The 16167-nt window shown below is 49.6% G+C and overlaps 2 protein-coding genes across 3 annotated transcripts; both read right to left on the reverse strand.

The window, feature by feature from the left end:
* Nucleotides 1-1956: 1956 nt before the first annotated feature.
* ACADS (acyl-CoA dehydrogenase short chain) lies at nucleotides 1957-9355 on the reverse strand. Of its 2 annotated transcripts, none has more exons than XM_066562501.1 (10): nucleotides 9285-9355; nucleotides 8826-8986; nucleotides 7201-7350; nucleotides 6953-7064; nucleotides 6422-6573; nucleotides 5979-6149; nucleotides 4655-4792; nucleotides 4303-4398; nucleotides 3923-3979; nucleotides 1957-3276 (listed from the first exon to the last, which is right to left on the reverse strand). In XM_066562501.1, exons 1-10 carry the CDS (start codon nucleotides 9337-9339, stop codon nucleotides 3124-3126), a joined length of 1245 nt encoding a protein of 414 aa, XP_066418598.1. In that variant the 5' UTR covers nucleotides 9340-9355; the 3' UTR covers nucleotides 1957-3123. The 2 variants fall into 2 exon arrangements, with proteins under 2 accessions (XP_066418598.1, XP_066418599.1); XM_066562502.1 differs by lacking the exon at nucleotides 9285-9355 and adding an exon at nucleotides 7737-7765 and having other exon boundaries at nucleotides 8826-8933.
* Nucleotides 9356-9473: 118 nt separating this feature from the next.
* On the reverse strand, nucleotides 9474-16167 carry UNC119B (unc-119 lipid binding chaperone B). The gene is made up of 5 exons (XM_066562264.1): nucleotides 15960-16167; nucleotides 15375-15488; nucleotides 14756-14867; nucleotides 14379-14551; nucleotides 9474-13517 (listed from the first exon to the last, which is right to left on the reverse strand). Exons 1-5 carry the CDS (start codon nucleotides 16165-16167, stop codon nucleotides 13405-13407), a joined length of 720 nt encoding a protein of 239 aa, XP_066418361.1. The 3' UTR covers nucleotides 9474-13404.

The following is a 16167-nucleotide window of genomic DNA, read 5'->3' on the forward strand; positions in this document are numbered from 1 at the left end:
GAAACCTTCTTGCAAGAGGTAAAATGCTGGCAAAAAAGTGATAGACCAGGGCGTGCTTTACAGCACAGTTGTCAGGACATGGACCAGAACTGTAGTGTAAAATCTGCTGCCAGGTCTGGTTCTCTGCTGCATCTTTTAGAACAGTCAGCTTAAAACTGGTACTGTTTGTATGCTGATATTTCCCTAAGGTCAGACTCCACCTTACAAACACAATGAGTTCCAAAATGTGAATTTGAAATTAGTTTTTTCATTCAAGTTTCAGCACTGTCACATTTTCTTATCACTATTCCATGTCTTCATTCTATTACTCTTCCAGGCACTCTGCGTTTTTTACTTCAGGATCTCTTTCAAATATGCTATTTTCCATCTTTTTCCAAATTTCAACATAACCTGAATGTGTGGCTGTTGCCAGGTCTGTGTTGATAGTGAGGGCTCTCAGGTGAAACAAAGATCTAATTTAAAATCAGAATAAATTTGGGGTTTTTTTTCAGAACAGCTCATCTCCTTTTGGTCTGTAGAGAACTCAGGAGGAAGAGTCTGAGCTACACCATATAAAAGCTGTCAGGTCTAGGGTGTGGCAGGAAGTAACTCCTGGTTACTGCAACTTTGTTGTCTAAGAAAGGATTCTAGTTCAGGCTCCACCTGCTTCATGCCTCATAAGCAGTTTCATGTACTCTTAGAGCATTGTGGGGCAAAACCTCAAAGTCCTTGAGAGGTGTAGCTTTTGTTCTTGAAAAGTGACTTACCTCCTTCCCCACTTGTTTCTAATTTATGTATAACTGATTTTCCCATCTCTGTGCCCAGCTTTGCAACGTTGGCTGAGTTTGTCACTTGAAAGTTGTGGCTTCACGTGTGAACAGACCCTTTTCTCCAGGGAGAGCCTGGCCCTGCCCACACCTGGGTTTGTCTGAGGGTGGCTTGCTAAGAGCTGCTGATTTAATGCTGCCAAACTCGTTTGTGTTTTGCCCTTTCAGCAGTTCCTCTGCAACAGCCCTGAGGAGCAGAGCAGACACACTCATCACACAAAGTTCTCTCAGCCAGCAGCAGCGAGAGTAAGCTTGAAGTGTCCTGCTCTGAGCCAAGCCATTGCTTTGCTCTGGGAGCTCCTTTGTGTGTAACCCTGCTGTTTTACCCCCAAAGCAGTGCAGTGTGGCAAGCAGGGAAAAACTTTCCGAAAGCTTTTGTTTGAAAGCTTTTGCTGCTTTTTTTTTTTCTCCCTCAAGGTCGTAGATTCTCTCTCCTCTGTCAGCTGGGGTGGTCACAGCCAGCATGGTGGGTAAACAGGGATGGTTTCATGCTGCAGCAAATGAGAGCTGGTAATGAGGGAGGCTGAGGGTGAAGAGGGGCAGTCAGCAAGCACTGACAGCACAGCAGATGTGAGAGAAGCACCTGGATGAGGGGGGAAATGGGCTGGCAGAAGTGTCAGTGACTGTGCTGGCTCACTGGGGATTCAGCTGGAGCACAGCATAACAGGAACTCTGCACTGCTGAAGTCCTCACATCCCTGCAGCTCCTGTTCTACCTGAGTTGCTGCAATAAGTCAGTGTAAAATAGCATCCCACATCTTCAGGTACCATCACTGAAGTGAGCCTGCAGCAATCAAAGAGGTGACACGGCTGAAATCAAGCTTCATCCAGAGAAGCCCTCCATAATTTACAGTGCATTCAAGATGAGTGGAATGATTTTCCAGTAGGAATGCTCCTGTTGAATTCACTACCTGGCAAGTTCTGTCAATCCTTATGCACAGCAGAACAAGGAGAAACTGAGCACTTGAGGCCCTTGCCCCAACACGCTGTTGCCCTCCAGCGCCCTGCCCAGGGATGACTGACATCACTGAGAACTGGTCTCACTGGTGCATGCTGGCCCTACTGGTTTCTGCTCCTGCGTCTTGGGACTGAAGAAATTATTCTAAATTAATTCACATCTGCATTAAAAAAAAAAGGTGAGGGAGTGGTGGTCCTTTAAAATCAGTTTTTTTATTTGTCTTCTCTGCTCTCTCGTGTAACAAAAATCCTGCTCTTCTTCTCTGCACACAAGTCTAAATAAACTGGCACCACAGGAAAAGAACCATTTCCCTCTAGTGTACTTGTTTGGACATACAGGCTCTAGCCTTAATCCTCTCCCTCTTCTCCTGAGTTTAGAGCTTTTCCTTTGGCTGTTGATGCTCCTGAAGTTAATGTCTTACCAATGATCACTGATTGAGGATGTGCTACTGCTAAAGCTTCCTGGTGAGCTTTGTGTGTCATCTCTTCATTGCCTCGTTGCCCAAAACATGTCAAGATTAAAACCTGTTACTGCCCTATCAGGCACTTCCTTTCCTGCTGATATTGCAGAAGCAGATTTGGGAGCAGAGGGTTTTTTTTGTTTCATTTTTTTACAAAGTAGTCCTAGGCTCTGCAGCTTTGCTGTCCTTTGCTTCTATCCCTACATCCCAGAGCAGCTGAGTGAGCAGGTGCTGGGCCCTGCTGGCCCAGATCGAGGAATTCTTTGTGTTTTCAAATCTCTGCAGACAGCAGCTACAGTCTCTGCTCAGATTCCTCTGTGTGGGGGTTGTCCCTGCATGTCCTCCTGTCTGGCTCTCTCCTGCTGGAAGTGAGAAGGGCCCTGCTGCAGGGATTACCTCAGCCCAGGCTGTCCCATTAGGAGCTCACACACAGCTGCATCCACACCTGAACGCCACTGAAGTCTGGTCTGCAGAGGCAGGTGCCCAGCAGCCTGAAGCAGGGCACAGGGGTCACAGCTCTCAGCATCTCTGACTCTGGCACTGGTTATCCAGGGCCATGTAGTGACAAATTTAGCAAAACAGGCAGTGGCTGGCATGTGCTGTCATTTTGCCACTACCAAGCCATTCCAACAATCCCATTTAGCAGGAGCCTCAGGCTGCCCTATAAGCACAGGCTGCCTCCTTCCTCCCTCCTGCACTCACAGCCATCACTTACAAACCTCAGTCCAGCCTCAGTGTGCCATACTTTGTCCAAAGAAGAATGAGCACATTTTAACTAGAGGGTCAGTTACTCATTGGTGAGGAAAACCTCCATCAATAGCCTCATTCAAGAAGCTCAAACTCCATCACTGTGCACCATTCCGATGCACCTGGGGCAATGTGCTGCTCCAGGCAGCTTCCTCAGCCTCGGTAGGCCTTCAGCAGCTGGCCTGCAATCACCAGTCTCTGGATCTCACTGGTCCCCTCGTAGATCTCGGTGATGCGAGCGTCACGGTAGTGCCGCTCCGCTGGCATCTCTGTCACATAGCCCATCCCTCCCAGGATCTGGATAGCCTGAAACAAAGGCAGCAGCTTAGAAACAAAGTGGGGTCAAGAAATCTTTTCTACAGAATGCACACACACACAAACAGCCATTTTAAAAGGAACTGAGCCCACTGCAAGCAGAATGGGGAGGGTGGGACACATAAGGATGACTGCAGCTCATTTGTGATCATAGGAATACACAGGATTGATCTGGGTAAGAACAATATGGATATTCCACATGGGCAATTAATTGCTTCAGAGGTATCTGTTAGTGATCCATATTTTAAGATGCTTTTATGAAAGACCTGGAACACTAAACCAAGGAACAGAGGATCTCACCCAGGTGCAGTAGTGATGACTAGTGGCCCCAGGCTCTCCCACACTGCTGCTCCTTAAAACTGCCACTGCCCTGGACAGCAGCAGGCACAGGCCACTTATGCCACTTGAATAATACAGCTGCCACAGGCCAGTATGAACCCCTGCCATTCTCCTATTTCCCCACAACCTGTGAAGATGGTTATGCTAAATGGCTTCAGCCATAGGGTCGGTTGCTTGCTTTGGTTGGTGTGTTTCAAATACAAATCAGTAAATTCCATCCCACCTTCCCAAAGCACTTGTGAGACATCCAAAGTCCCTTCCCACATGACATATGTCAGAATTGTCAATTGACAGTTACCTGATGAGCAATGGACGTTGCAGCTTCTGATGCAGCCAGTTTGGCCATTGCCGCTTCCTTTGGGGAAGAAAAACATCACTGAGAGTGCAGCTGTCACCAAAAGGAACCCCTCACCTGCACAAGGAGATTGAACCCTCACAGAGCAGCTGTGCAGAGATACAGGCCTGATGATGGTGCCAGCTGAGAGCAGCCACCCCTCTCCCCTTGGCTACAGCCAGTGCTGAGCTCAGGGCGCTGCCCAAGGGTGGGCAGCAGGCCCAGGACCTGCTGGGGGTTACACCCCAGCAGCGCTGAGCACAGCAATGCTCTGTGGAGTGGGGCTCCCTGGCTTTGAGCCTGTCCTGTGCTGTGGCTGCTGGACAAAGCAGGGCTGGAAATACCTTAGTGAAGGGCTTTCCATTGTCCTTCAGCATAGCAGCTCTCCAGGTCAGCAGGCGTGCACCCTCCAAGGCCACAGCCATGTCTGCCAGCTTGAACTGCAACAACAAACAGTGCCTTTGCTCCAGGGCCTCTGCCTGCACAAGGGGACAGCTGAATTCTTCCACCCTTGGGGCCATCTAAGGAAAAGGAGCCTCTGTCCCAACAATTAGTTTTAATAGCATTTGAAAACAGAATTATCACCCTGTTTACCCCAGACAGTACAAAGTGCACTGTGTGCCTGATACCCCACCCACACGGACTTTCCACCAGCCCCAGCTGCCTGTGGAACTGCCCCCTGTGCACTGCCCGTACCTGCACTGCCTGAAGCTTTGTGATGGGTGACCCAAAGGCCATTCTCTTCTCAGCATAATCCACAGCACAGTCCAGAGCTGCCTGTGCTATTCCAAGTGCCTGTGAGGCAATACCAATCCTTCCTCCATCCAGAGTTTGCTGAAAAAGACACGAAATACATGTAAGTCAAGTCATGCTTGAGCAAGAATAGTACACACACATTTCTGATGTTGCTGAAAAGCTGCTGTAGCCTTAAAATCCCCTGGTTGACCTCCTTGATTCACAATGTTCCCAGTTATGCAGGAATAGAGAGCTGTAACAAGCACTTCCACTGCAGAGAGAAGGCAGGAGTTCAACAATAGAAGGAGAAAGGAGAGGGATTGCTTACTAGCTGGGAGAAAAACAGAGGGAGCAAAATAAGGGAAGCAGCACAACAAGGATCTGCTCTGGAAGGGGCCGGAAAGAACTCCTCAGGCACACCCAATGCACTCTGCAGCTGATTGTACTTTGGAAATATGGTCAGTTTTCCTTTTTTACCCTCATTGTTTGGACACACATGGGAAAAACATTTTCAAACTCATTAGTGAACGCAGTCAATTAAATGACTTAGCTCAAACACCTACTCTGCCCCTCTGTGCACAGGAAGAAATTGCAGTGCAGGGAGAAAAGGGTTTATCCTCTCAACCCTAGGCTGAAGGTCTTTAAAAGAACCTGTCAGTCACCAACCACTTTTAGTTCTGGACATAATGGAATGGGCTCTGCTCCAGGGAGCTCCACCCAAAATGTCAGGCCAACAAAGGGTGCTGTGCCCCTCCAGAGAGAGCAATGACCACTCTTGAAGGACAGTGCAGGAAACAAATCTGTTCCCAGCTGCCTTGCTCCTCCTCAGAAGTCACATGCATACCATAACTCAGCTGTCATTCACCTTTAGACACTCTGCAGAAGTTGTCATGGGCCTCCAGGACAACTTTCCTCTGCCACAGTACTCACATGGGGAAATGCCATGTTTTCCCTTTATCTCTGGGTACAACTGGAGGAACAGAGGATTTGGAAAGAAGAAAAATTAAAATATACTGCCCCTATTGACACTGCACCTCAATGGTATCAGCTCTGCTCCACAATGGTATCAGCTGAGAACTGCCACAATAAAAGTGCTATCAAAGACCTGTGTAAATTAAACATTCATCAAGCTCTGGGAATGATTCCTCCCATGTTGGCAAGAAGAGTCAACACCTTATGCAAGCAGTCCTCCTTGAAGTGACTGCCTCTGGAAATGGTTTACAAAACAGTAAGCTTGGGAGCTACAGCTGTACACCCCCACAGCTGCACCCCATCCCTCTCTTACCATGGCAATTTTGAAGCCCATTCCTAGCTGCCCCAGGAGGTTTCCCTTGGGTATCCGGCAGTCCTCAAATATCAGGTTAGCAGTGGAAGAGGCTCGGATTCCCAGTTTGTCTTCTTTCTTCCCCAGTGACAGCCCAGCTGTTGGCATGGGAACCAGGAATGCACTAATGCCCTGCAACAAGGCCCAAACTCTTAGCAATGGTGTCTTCTTACCTTCCCACTTCCTTGGCTGTCAACAGGCTCCCTCCATTTTACATAAAAGCCACATGTCCAGCTAACCAGGAGGAGGGAAGGAGAGCTGAGACAGAACAAAACCAGCACGCATCAGCCCCTCCTCTGGTCAATGCCTGCAAGACTCTAAAAACAGTCCCAGCCATGGCAAAGTGCTTCTCCACAGCTCCTTCACTCCCACCCCTTTTTCCTGGCTGACACAAACTATCTCACCTTGTGCTTCAGGGATTTATCCGTAGTAGCAAACACCACTGTGGCTGAGGCGTCCCAGGCGTTGGTGATCCAGGCCTTGGTACCGTTCAGAACCCACTCATCCCCATCCAGGCGCGCCACAGTGGAGGCTGCGCCCGCGTCGCTGCCATTTCCTGAGTGAAGGAGCAGCAAACAAACCTCAGGTGATTGGTGACACACTGGGGGCAAAGCCACCCCCCACCTGCACCCCATCAGCTCACAGCACCTCTTGAACTGTGGCAGTATCACCACTGTCCCTCCCACAGAACAGGGAAAGGCCCGTGTATGCAAGGTGTGTCCCCAGCTCTGCTCACATGGAATGAGTATTTTCAGCAGGAACCAGGGGATGGCAGTTCATGCCTTGGGTACTGAGACTCCACTCACACAGAACTGCTGTAAACCACCCTTCCACAAACTGTTCAAGTTTCAAAGACCTAAAGCCCACCCTAGACCTGAGCGAGGAAAGAAGCTACACCCCATTCTTTGCAACAGGGATGGTAACAGTCACATCACCTGGTTCACTGAGGGCAAAACATCCAATTTTCTCTCCACTGGTGAAGGGAGCAATCCACTGGTGCTTCTGCTCTTCAGAGCCAAACTTGAGTATTGGCCCTAAATACAGGGACTTTAAGAATTTAGTGCTGTTAATGCCTCTTGAAGGTACAACCAATGGAGTAGCTCTCTAATGTGCTCTCCAACACAGCAGAGAACCCAGCACAGGAACTCACACACACCGTGTGCCACGCCAGCCTCACACTCACGTTATTGACGCTGACGATGACGCCGGTGGAAGCACAGCCCCTGCTGATCTCCTCCACAGCGATGGAATAGGCCAGGTAGTCGAGACCTGCTCCTTTGTACTTCTCTGGCACATCCATAGCCAGCAGCCCCAAGGCACCCATCTTCTTCACCTGCACATGGGGAATGGACAGTTCCATCCTCTGCAGCACCAGTGTGCCAGCAAATACGGACACGTGGAGAGCAAGACACGTCATGAGAGGGCTACACCAGAGGAAAAGATGCACACAGCTCCTGGTGAAATGGGAATCTCAACAAACTGGTAAGTGTCCCCAGATCCCAGTGGCTTCAGCAGGAGATGTACACAGTCACTGCTGTTTAGGCTCTCACTTGTTTAAAGAGCTTTCTTCAGTACTGGGAAGGGGGGAGCCTTCTGAAGGTGAAATACGGAGACAGAACTCCACAGCATTTCCTCAACCTCCCACCAAAGCTCCACCCTTGCATGTCTCCTGTCAGCAGAAATGGGAAATCTAGCTGATAAAAATCATTAGAACTTTACCTTTTAGTCTGCTGAGCTTCAGCCTAGGACTGCACAAAGGAAGAATTTTACAGAATGAATGACTGCAGAAAACAGTGGTGCAAGGTGATTTTTTTCATTCCCAATAAAGCCAGATCTTGCTTCCCAGAGAATTTTTTGTTAGTTACATTGCAATCAATCCACCCCAAGTTCCCCAGCTAGATCCCTTGCTTTGCAACCATAGGCCTCTGCTTGCTTTTAGAGGAACCAGGGAGAATTTTTAGATACATAATTTCTCTCCTATGTGGGCACCCAAAACACCAATCCTCCACATTAAATACAGAAGATGAACAAGACAGCCACTGGTTCTATGTATGTTGTTTCATCTAATTAAACACTTGATTGCATCTTGAATTTTCCCCTACACATTCATGTCAAAAGACTCAGAATCAAATGTAAAATTCTCAGATGAGAACAGTAAGGACTAAAGTTATTTTCTTCCTTAGGGTGTGACTTTCCTGGCTACTTTCCTTATACCTTAATAGAAAAAGGAATGTGACAAAACTCTCATGCCTTTGACAGTGTTTGCCTGGAGTCTCTTGGCTAATGTTAGTCTCTTGGCTAACAGGATCTATGTTGCTGAAGCTTTGTATTTCATTGCTTAACGTGCACACTGGTGTGTCTTTCCACATGAAAAATCACTGGTTTGGCTGAAATTTCGATTTATTCACAGCCCCAGAAGATGAGCAGCATGTACCTCCTGATCGCTTTTTTCCACCACCTGAAATGCATTCATGCCATCTATGATTCCTCACCATAAACCATTATATGCAGTCTGCAAAAGTATTTGATTAATTTTATAAATCAGTTTTATAATTTTGATTATAGCCCACAGATAAGTCATTTAGAGAACTAAAAACTCAGTGGTACTAAGGTCAGATACAGAGAAACACAAATAAAAGTGAAAAGCTTAAAATGCCCTGTGGGAATTACAACGTCCACATTCAGAGCAACCAGTTGGTCTAAACTCAATTCTCTGCTAAACCGGAGCTTCTGCCTCAGCCCCAGTGGTGCTGCCCCAGGGCACCAGGAAAGGGGCCTCTGGCTGTGCCTTCCCAACCCTGCACCCACCTGCTCGGCCGGGAAGCGGTGCTCCTTGTCCAGCTGCGCTGCAAGCGGCATCAGCTCCTTCTCTGCGAAGTCCCGGACCGTCTGCCGCAGCATCTGGTGTGTCTCGGGCAGCTCCGCGCTCTGGTACACGGTGTGCAGCCGGCGGCACCGCAGGGCCAGCGCTGGAAGCAGGGAGGGGACTCAGCGCCGCCGCTGCCCTTCACACCGGCCCAGGGCTGGGCGCCGGCCCGTGAGGGGCTCTGAGGATCCCCCGACCCCGGGCCACCTTCCCGCGGCCTCAGCTGCGGCCCGGCTGAAGGGCGGCGCCACTCCCGCGCCTGAGGGGACTCGCTCAGGCAGGCCCTGAAGGGCACCGGGACGCCCCCTCCCGCGCGGGCCGCGGCCCCTTCCCGCCCCTCCCGGGTGCCCCGCAGCCCCCCCGAGCAGCCGCAGCAGAGGGAAGCCGCTCCGCAGCCTCACCCCGGGGCGCTCCGCCGCAGCGGGACACGACCGCCGCCATCGCCGCCGCCGCCATGGCGCCGCCTGAGGGAGCGCGGGGCCAGCGCGCACGCGCCGCCCCCCGGCCGAGCGGCCCCTCCCGCCCCGCCCCCGCCGGGCCCCGCGCCGCGGGGAGAGGAGAGGGAAGGGAAGGGAAGGGAGGAAGGAAAGGAAGGGAAGGAAGGTCCTTTATTCCGACTGCTGGTGACAAAACCACGCGTGTACAAATAGAGCGGCACCGCGGGGACACCCCGGCCACCAGGGCAGCCCCGCGGCTCTGCCAGGGCCACGGGAGCAGGGTCCGGAGGGGACAGCACAGAGGAGTCCATGCGCCAGCAGCCCCAAGGCCACACAGTGAGAGATAAATACGGGTCCTGTAACAGCACTGCGATCCAGGCAGGCGGAGGGGGCGTTTGCTGGTGTTCATTGTCTTCTGCTGCTGAAGAGGTGCTGACTCCAGCAGGCCGCCATCACTCAGCCTTGTCCTTGGCAAGGACAGGAGACGGCAGTGTTTGTGTCCGAGGGTCACAGCCCACAGCGAGCCAGGCTCGGGGATAGCACGAAGTAGCTCCATGTCACAGGACAGCAGGGCAGAAGAATGGGAAACAGCTGAAGATGATGTGATGAAACACAGAGCTGAGAAGTAGAGTTGCTACATTTGGACCTTACTGCTTCACGACCGCCTTCCTCCTTCATTTCTGACTACTAAACACTTGTTTTATTCTTCCTGAACCCTCAGATAATGGAATAAGCATCCCCAAGCACCAGAGAAGAGGCTGCTGCTCCTTTGCAAAAGAGACATTGAAAATCCTCAAGTACACATACAAGACATTTCCTACCAAAAACAGAGGACAAGGACAGAAGTACCCAGTCCATACAACAAGAGATGACCTTCCTTCACAAGGTGCAGTATGTATTCCACACTCAAGGCATGAAAATAGCTCTCCAGGAAGTTTGCTGGCATGGATCCAAAGCCCTTGCCTCAAAAATGTGAAAAAGACGTCCTGGTAATAAGAAGAAAAATACTGGAAAAAACATACTATGTGTCTGTGGGTTTGGTCCCTTTCTTTTTGAAGTTTTGAGCCAAACTTAGTATGGTCCCAACTTTTTTCTTTTTCCAACTCAGCACAAAATCTGAGAGAAGTAGTCTTTGATACCTTTTTCCTTGCTCAAACTCCAACTAACACTGAAAGCATCTCCTTTGCCTGCAGCACCAGGTTACAACTGACCATTCGACTGTCAAGGATGTGATCCCAGTGGAATTTCTTCCAAGCTCACTGGCATGAGTAGCTTTGACCCATCATTAAAACACCAGAGCACACACTCCAGAAGGAAGCTGGTCTGCTAAACCATGTTTACCAAAGAAATCATCCCTGCCACAAGGAAAAGAGGCTTTATAGAAAGTACCTAAGAGAAAAGGAATCCTAGGAAAGCTACTAAAGTGGGGACAGGAGTTTGGAAATCCCTGACTTTATGGATTACAATCAACTTTTTCAGTGCTGGGTTGCCCTCTTGTAGGGACTTTCTTTTTCCTGCAGCATGCTTTTAGGGCAAAGACCTTCTGATTTGGCAAAGCAAACAAACTCAGCTAAAAACCGCAGGGTGCTACTGCTGCCTGCGAGTCTCCCGGTTTGCCTCCACTTCTCCCTTTTATTGCTGAATAGCCAACACATTCACCAGTGCGAAAGCAACCGCTTCCGTGCCGTTTCCTCGTCTCTGCTGCTGGTGCTGGCCAAGGACAGGAATTCCCTTTTCCTACGGGGACTGCCCCGGCAGCGCGCTCCCGCCGCCAGCAGATGGCGCGCGCGCCCCCATCGCCCCGTGCGCGCTCCCGCCGGCGCGCGCCCATCGCCTTTGAGGAACCTTTGCAGTGACAAGAGAAACAGATGGGAACCGTCACACTCCTAAGAAAAGCGAGAGGTTGCTTCATGTAGAAAGTGTGATGAAGTTTAAAGGCACCTGGATTTATACTACATACAAAATTCAGTTCAATATGCTAAAATTTGCCCGGGAATAACGAGTAGGCTCTTCAGACACTATTTCTGAACACTTCAGGATGAAAAGCACACTTCCAGGTAGTTCTGCTTTGTGCTGAGTAACTTAGAGCAAAGCAAATGCTTCCCTCCTCAGAGGCACAGCATGAGAGCTGTGGAAGGTGTTCACTGTCAGAGGCATGTCGAGGTCCACCTCAACAAGAGCTTTAACTAATCCTGAAAATCCTAAACAAGATTGCATTAGTGCCTGTGGAGATGCTGGAGGGGATCGATGGTGGCAGAATAGTTAATCTTTCCATCAGGCAGACCCTGCCCCTCCACATTCCCAAGACATTTGTTGTGGTTGCTTATGATTAATGCTCCACCCAGAACAGGTCATTTGTTGTGGTTAATCATAATTAAGTATCTTCCCAAGAGCTGGAGATTCATTCATGGCTGCTACCCCACACACTCTCACTGCTTACTCTGATGCCAGCTGATGTTCCACGCCAAAGTTACTTTCACTAATCTGGAAGTAAAGGCAGTGGTTTCCTATTGCTGTCTGCATTAACAGGCTCTAGGCTCTGATGTCCACCCCACTCGACCCTGCTGAAACACAAACTACACTGAATCCCTCTTAACACAACAGGTAACCATTGAAGAGTTAGGTTTTAATTGTCTCAAGAACAAATGGAACTAGCATTAGGAAAGGTCTCCAGTCTAGACACAACCTAACTCCCCTAATAAGAGACACAACTGACCAGCCCAGCATGGGGACAGGAAAAGTACCAGTCTTGAGAGCCAGCAAAACTGGCAGAAAAGGTTTTGATAGCTGAGATTTTGCACAGCTGGGAGCTTGCCCCAGCACAGCTACTGGCAAGACACAGATCCTCCTCTTCCCACTGCATGATGCCATTGCCAGATCCCAAACCCAGCTGTGGTATCAACCTGGGCAGCATGACTTCCTAAACCATGAATAAGCAGCTGAGCATGCAGAGCAGTGAGGCTAGTGTGAAAAAGAGAACCATGTACATTCTCACTTTCCAAGGATGCATAACACTGAGTGATCTGACCTGGGAACCTTTTAGCTACTAATATCTTCACTGCAACAAAGAAAATGAGCTGGTGCCTCAACAACTCTGACAGACCAGTCAGGTTTACAAGTACAGACTGAAGCCTAGGAAGCTCTGCTTCCTACTCATTTTTCAAGTGATTTTCCACATTCTCCCTTTTTCCTCTAAGCCCCACTAGAGTGACACCTTCACCCCAGCCAGGCTGACAATGTGCTGTCCACCCAAAAAGCAATACATTCTGTACCAAGGGCCAAAAATTCCTACAAAGGGAAGAAGGAGAAATGGTAAATATAGTGAGATTAACTTCAGCTCTAAGGTTGACCCCTGATCTCCAAAATTCAACAGTTTGTTCACAAAAGCTCAAACAGAAATGCTATCAGCGGGACAATCCCCTTTTCCCCCTATCTCATATCTCTAGTGAAATCTCTGGAAAACAGAGCTTAAATGTTCTTAGGGGCAGCTCAGGCCCTCAGAGGCAGATGGAATATTCCTGCACTGCTTAGAAGCCGAATTAGTCTCTTTCCCACTGGAGAATATTGGGATGCACCCTAAAAAACCATGTCAGCAATGCCACAAACAAAACCACTGCCACTGAAGAGATGATCTATCCAACTGAACAAAAGATCTGCTCTTCAAGCATCGCTGGCTACTGGAAGGGGTTAAGATTTTCCTGCTAAGAAATAGCTTAACACAAACAATCTGACCTGTTGAAAAAGGATATTCACCCAAGAGGTGAAACATCAGAAGCACTAAAGGTGCAAACTAACTAGAAAGACTAAGAGCAAGAATTGTCTAAGAGTCCCTCTGATCACTGACCTAACCAAGGTTATCAGAAGATAGCCAGGGACAGAGAAGGAGAGGCAGGAAACGCTGAGTCTCAGAGAGAGGTGTTGCAGGGAGATTTCCTTTCAGGAGCCGTCGTCTTTGCTTCATATTCTCAGCCTCATGCACAGAGAAAGTTTGGCAAGAAGCCTTGTTGCACGAGACAGCAACTCCAGTCCACTCCTGCACATCTGGAATGGTTAAGGGCATCAGAGCACCCAGCAGACAGAATGATTATTGTCCTCCATTGTAAGCATAGTCGGCCTTGTTGTGCATAATCAACTTGTTGTCCACAAAGTAAAAGCTGTCTGAGCGCGTCTCGTACGGGTTCTCCACCATCAGACGGACTGTGAAAGAGAGAGCTCCATTACCTTCAACAGCCACAGTCAGGATAAAAAGGACTCTGCCACTCCACTGGATTTACAAGGCTGATGCTCTGCCCTACCCAAGGAAGAGAAGCAAACTGCTCTTCTGAGCTTACTTCAAAGGCTGCAGCCTGCCCTTCCCCTTCTTCCCATTCACAGGACAAGTGCTGTCAAAAGCCAACTGAGGGGGAATGAAGAAACCTCACTCAAAATAAGCTTAGAAACTGCCAGAGCCATGAATGGAGCCAAGCAACCGTCACATCTGTAAGCAGAAAGAGCTCGTTTGTGGCACTCCCCACACATACACAGGTGGGATGAAACCCCTAAACCTTCCCCACAGCCAGGCAGCCCCAGAAGGGCCCCTGTGCCTCTGCTCCATCCACCCCCTGAGGTCAAACATACCCTGTGCAATCTGTATTTGCAGAGATCTTAGCAGGCTTAAAAACAAACCACAGGGAAGAACCAGTTCTGTTCCAAAGCAGAAGGCTCTAGCCCTAACAAGCAAGTGCCAAAAACAGATGGGTGGCTATAAAAAGAACCCTTTCTTTGGTGTTTTGTTTTCTTCTGGGCTACACTACAAGGCATCAGGCATGTCAGACCTGTGACTCTGATCAGTTCTTGCAGCCTCTGACTTAGCACAGGTTGTCTTAGGCTTTTATTTTCAAAGGAGGAGACTGTGCAGCACAAATCTCTAATTCAGAGAAGACTACACATTGCTAAACTGGGAACCTGTATCTGTTTGTTCCTGTCCCCTCAATCCCAGTCACAACTTCTTGAACAGGTAGAGGGAGAGAATGCATACACAAACAAAACACCATTCAGTGTGGCAAAGGAGGTACTTACTAAGGTCTTCTGAGAGCTGAGGGAATTCATAAATGTGTTCACATGTGTTCCTGCTACTGGGGATGCAGAAGCCAAAATCAAAATCAAAGTTCTTCAGCAAGCGATCTCGGAAGTAATGCCTCTCAATCATTCGGAAGTTTGACACTGGCTTTTCTCCCACTGTGAATTCCACTCTGCACGGAAGAATCAGGAAAAAAACAGCTGTTAGAAAGAACAGAGCCTTGGGCATGAGGCTACACAAGAGTTCTCTACAGAGAGTTTGATATTTGTAGTCTAAGATCAGCTCTCTCAAGTCTTCAACCCAGTTTTGTTATGAACTGTCAAGTAACACTTTGTAAACATCCAACTCTCCCTTCTCTCCATGAGCTCATACTCACGTTGCACCAACAGTCCGCAGACGGAGAAACGCTGGGGTGAACTGGTACCGAACAAAGCGCCCTGCACTTGCGTCCAGCTCAGTGCTGTCATCCTCATCCTCCTCAGCGTGCTCTAGAAAACACCAGCCTGGAGTTACTCTGCTCAGAGTGCACACCTGAAGTGACACTGCCTAGTGGGTGTATCAGGACAAGAGGCCTACTGCTTAGGTACTGAATGTAAACACATTTAATAATTGGTCTGAGACTTACACTGGCAAGAAGTAAAAGAGAAAAGACTTGCTTTGACAGTTGGCCCAGCCATGGTGGCTCCAGAACTGGAGCCACCCCTCCCCTCAATCTCTCCCCCTCACAACTACCAATCCACATGAACAAATCTCTTTTATAACCAGCCCAAAAAAGGAAAATTGCCAGTTGATAGGTCTCTCCCATCCAACAATAATCACATTTTTATCACAAGTTTCTCGGCATAGATAAACTCAGTCCTATGCTTAAAAGAGAGGAATTTAGTCATCAGGACATATACCAAAGGACCCTTCTGCTTGGTTTGCAGGGGTTGTGCATTGCAACCTCTCAGCTCTCTGAGTCTCTCTATCCTCCCTGCAACGTTTGCATGCTGTACCTGAAGCAGACGGCTTGGCAATTTCAAAAAGTACTGTTCCAGTTTCAAGGTCCCGGATCTTAAACCTGGTGAAGTCAATGTTGTAAATGTTGTCCTCAGGTTTGCATAAATAATCTAGAAGAGAGAGAAAAAATATAGTAACGTTTCAAAACACCTGAGACCACTTACCAATGAATTTCCCTTTTTGTTAGCCCAAGCCCGATAAGATATGTACTGCTCGTTATTTTGCAGAAGCTTCATGAAAGCAGGACAGAATTAAGGATGTGAGAAACAAAGACACGATAAGTGCCAGGTAGCAGAGCAAGAACGAGATGCGATCGGGACAGAAGAGCAGAGATCAGCAGCCCAGAGGAAAAACAAAAAACCAAAAAGCCTCAAACAAATCAAAACCCACAAACAACACAAAAGCCCCCAAACTTTCTGGAAGTTCTACGGGAGCTGCCGGCGGGCGCACCCCGAGCCGCCGCATCCCCCGCCGGCAGCTCCGGGCCAGGCCCCGCCGCTCCCCACACCAAAGGCCCGGTCCCGGCCCCGGCAGCCCGGCCGGCAGAGCCCCCGCCGCTCCGGGCACCGGCCCGCACTCACTCTCCGTCACCCGGCAAAGCCCCAGGACGTGCTCGGGCCGGACGGTCTCCAGCGCCAGCAACTCGGACTCGGTCCAGGGCTGCCGCGGCGGCGCATCCGCCGATCCGCGTCGGCCCCGCAGGCGGCTGAGCGGCCCCGCGGACCCCGGCGGCAGCTTCTTGTCCGGCCCCGGCGCCGCCGCCGCCGCCCGCGCCCTGGAGCCGCTCAT

This window comes from Molothrus aeneus, chromosome 18, assembly GCF_037042795.1.
Source record: "Molothrus aeneus isolate 106 chromosome 18, BPBGC_Maene_1.0, whole genome shotgun sequence".
NCBI classification, from domain to species: Eukaryota; Metazoa; Chordata; class Aves; order Passeriformes; family Icteridae; genus Molothrus; species Molothrus aeneus.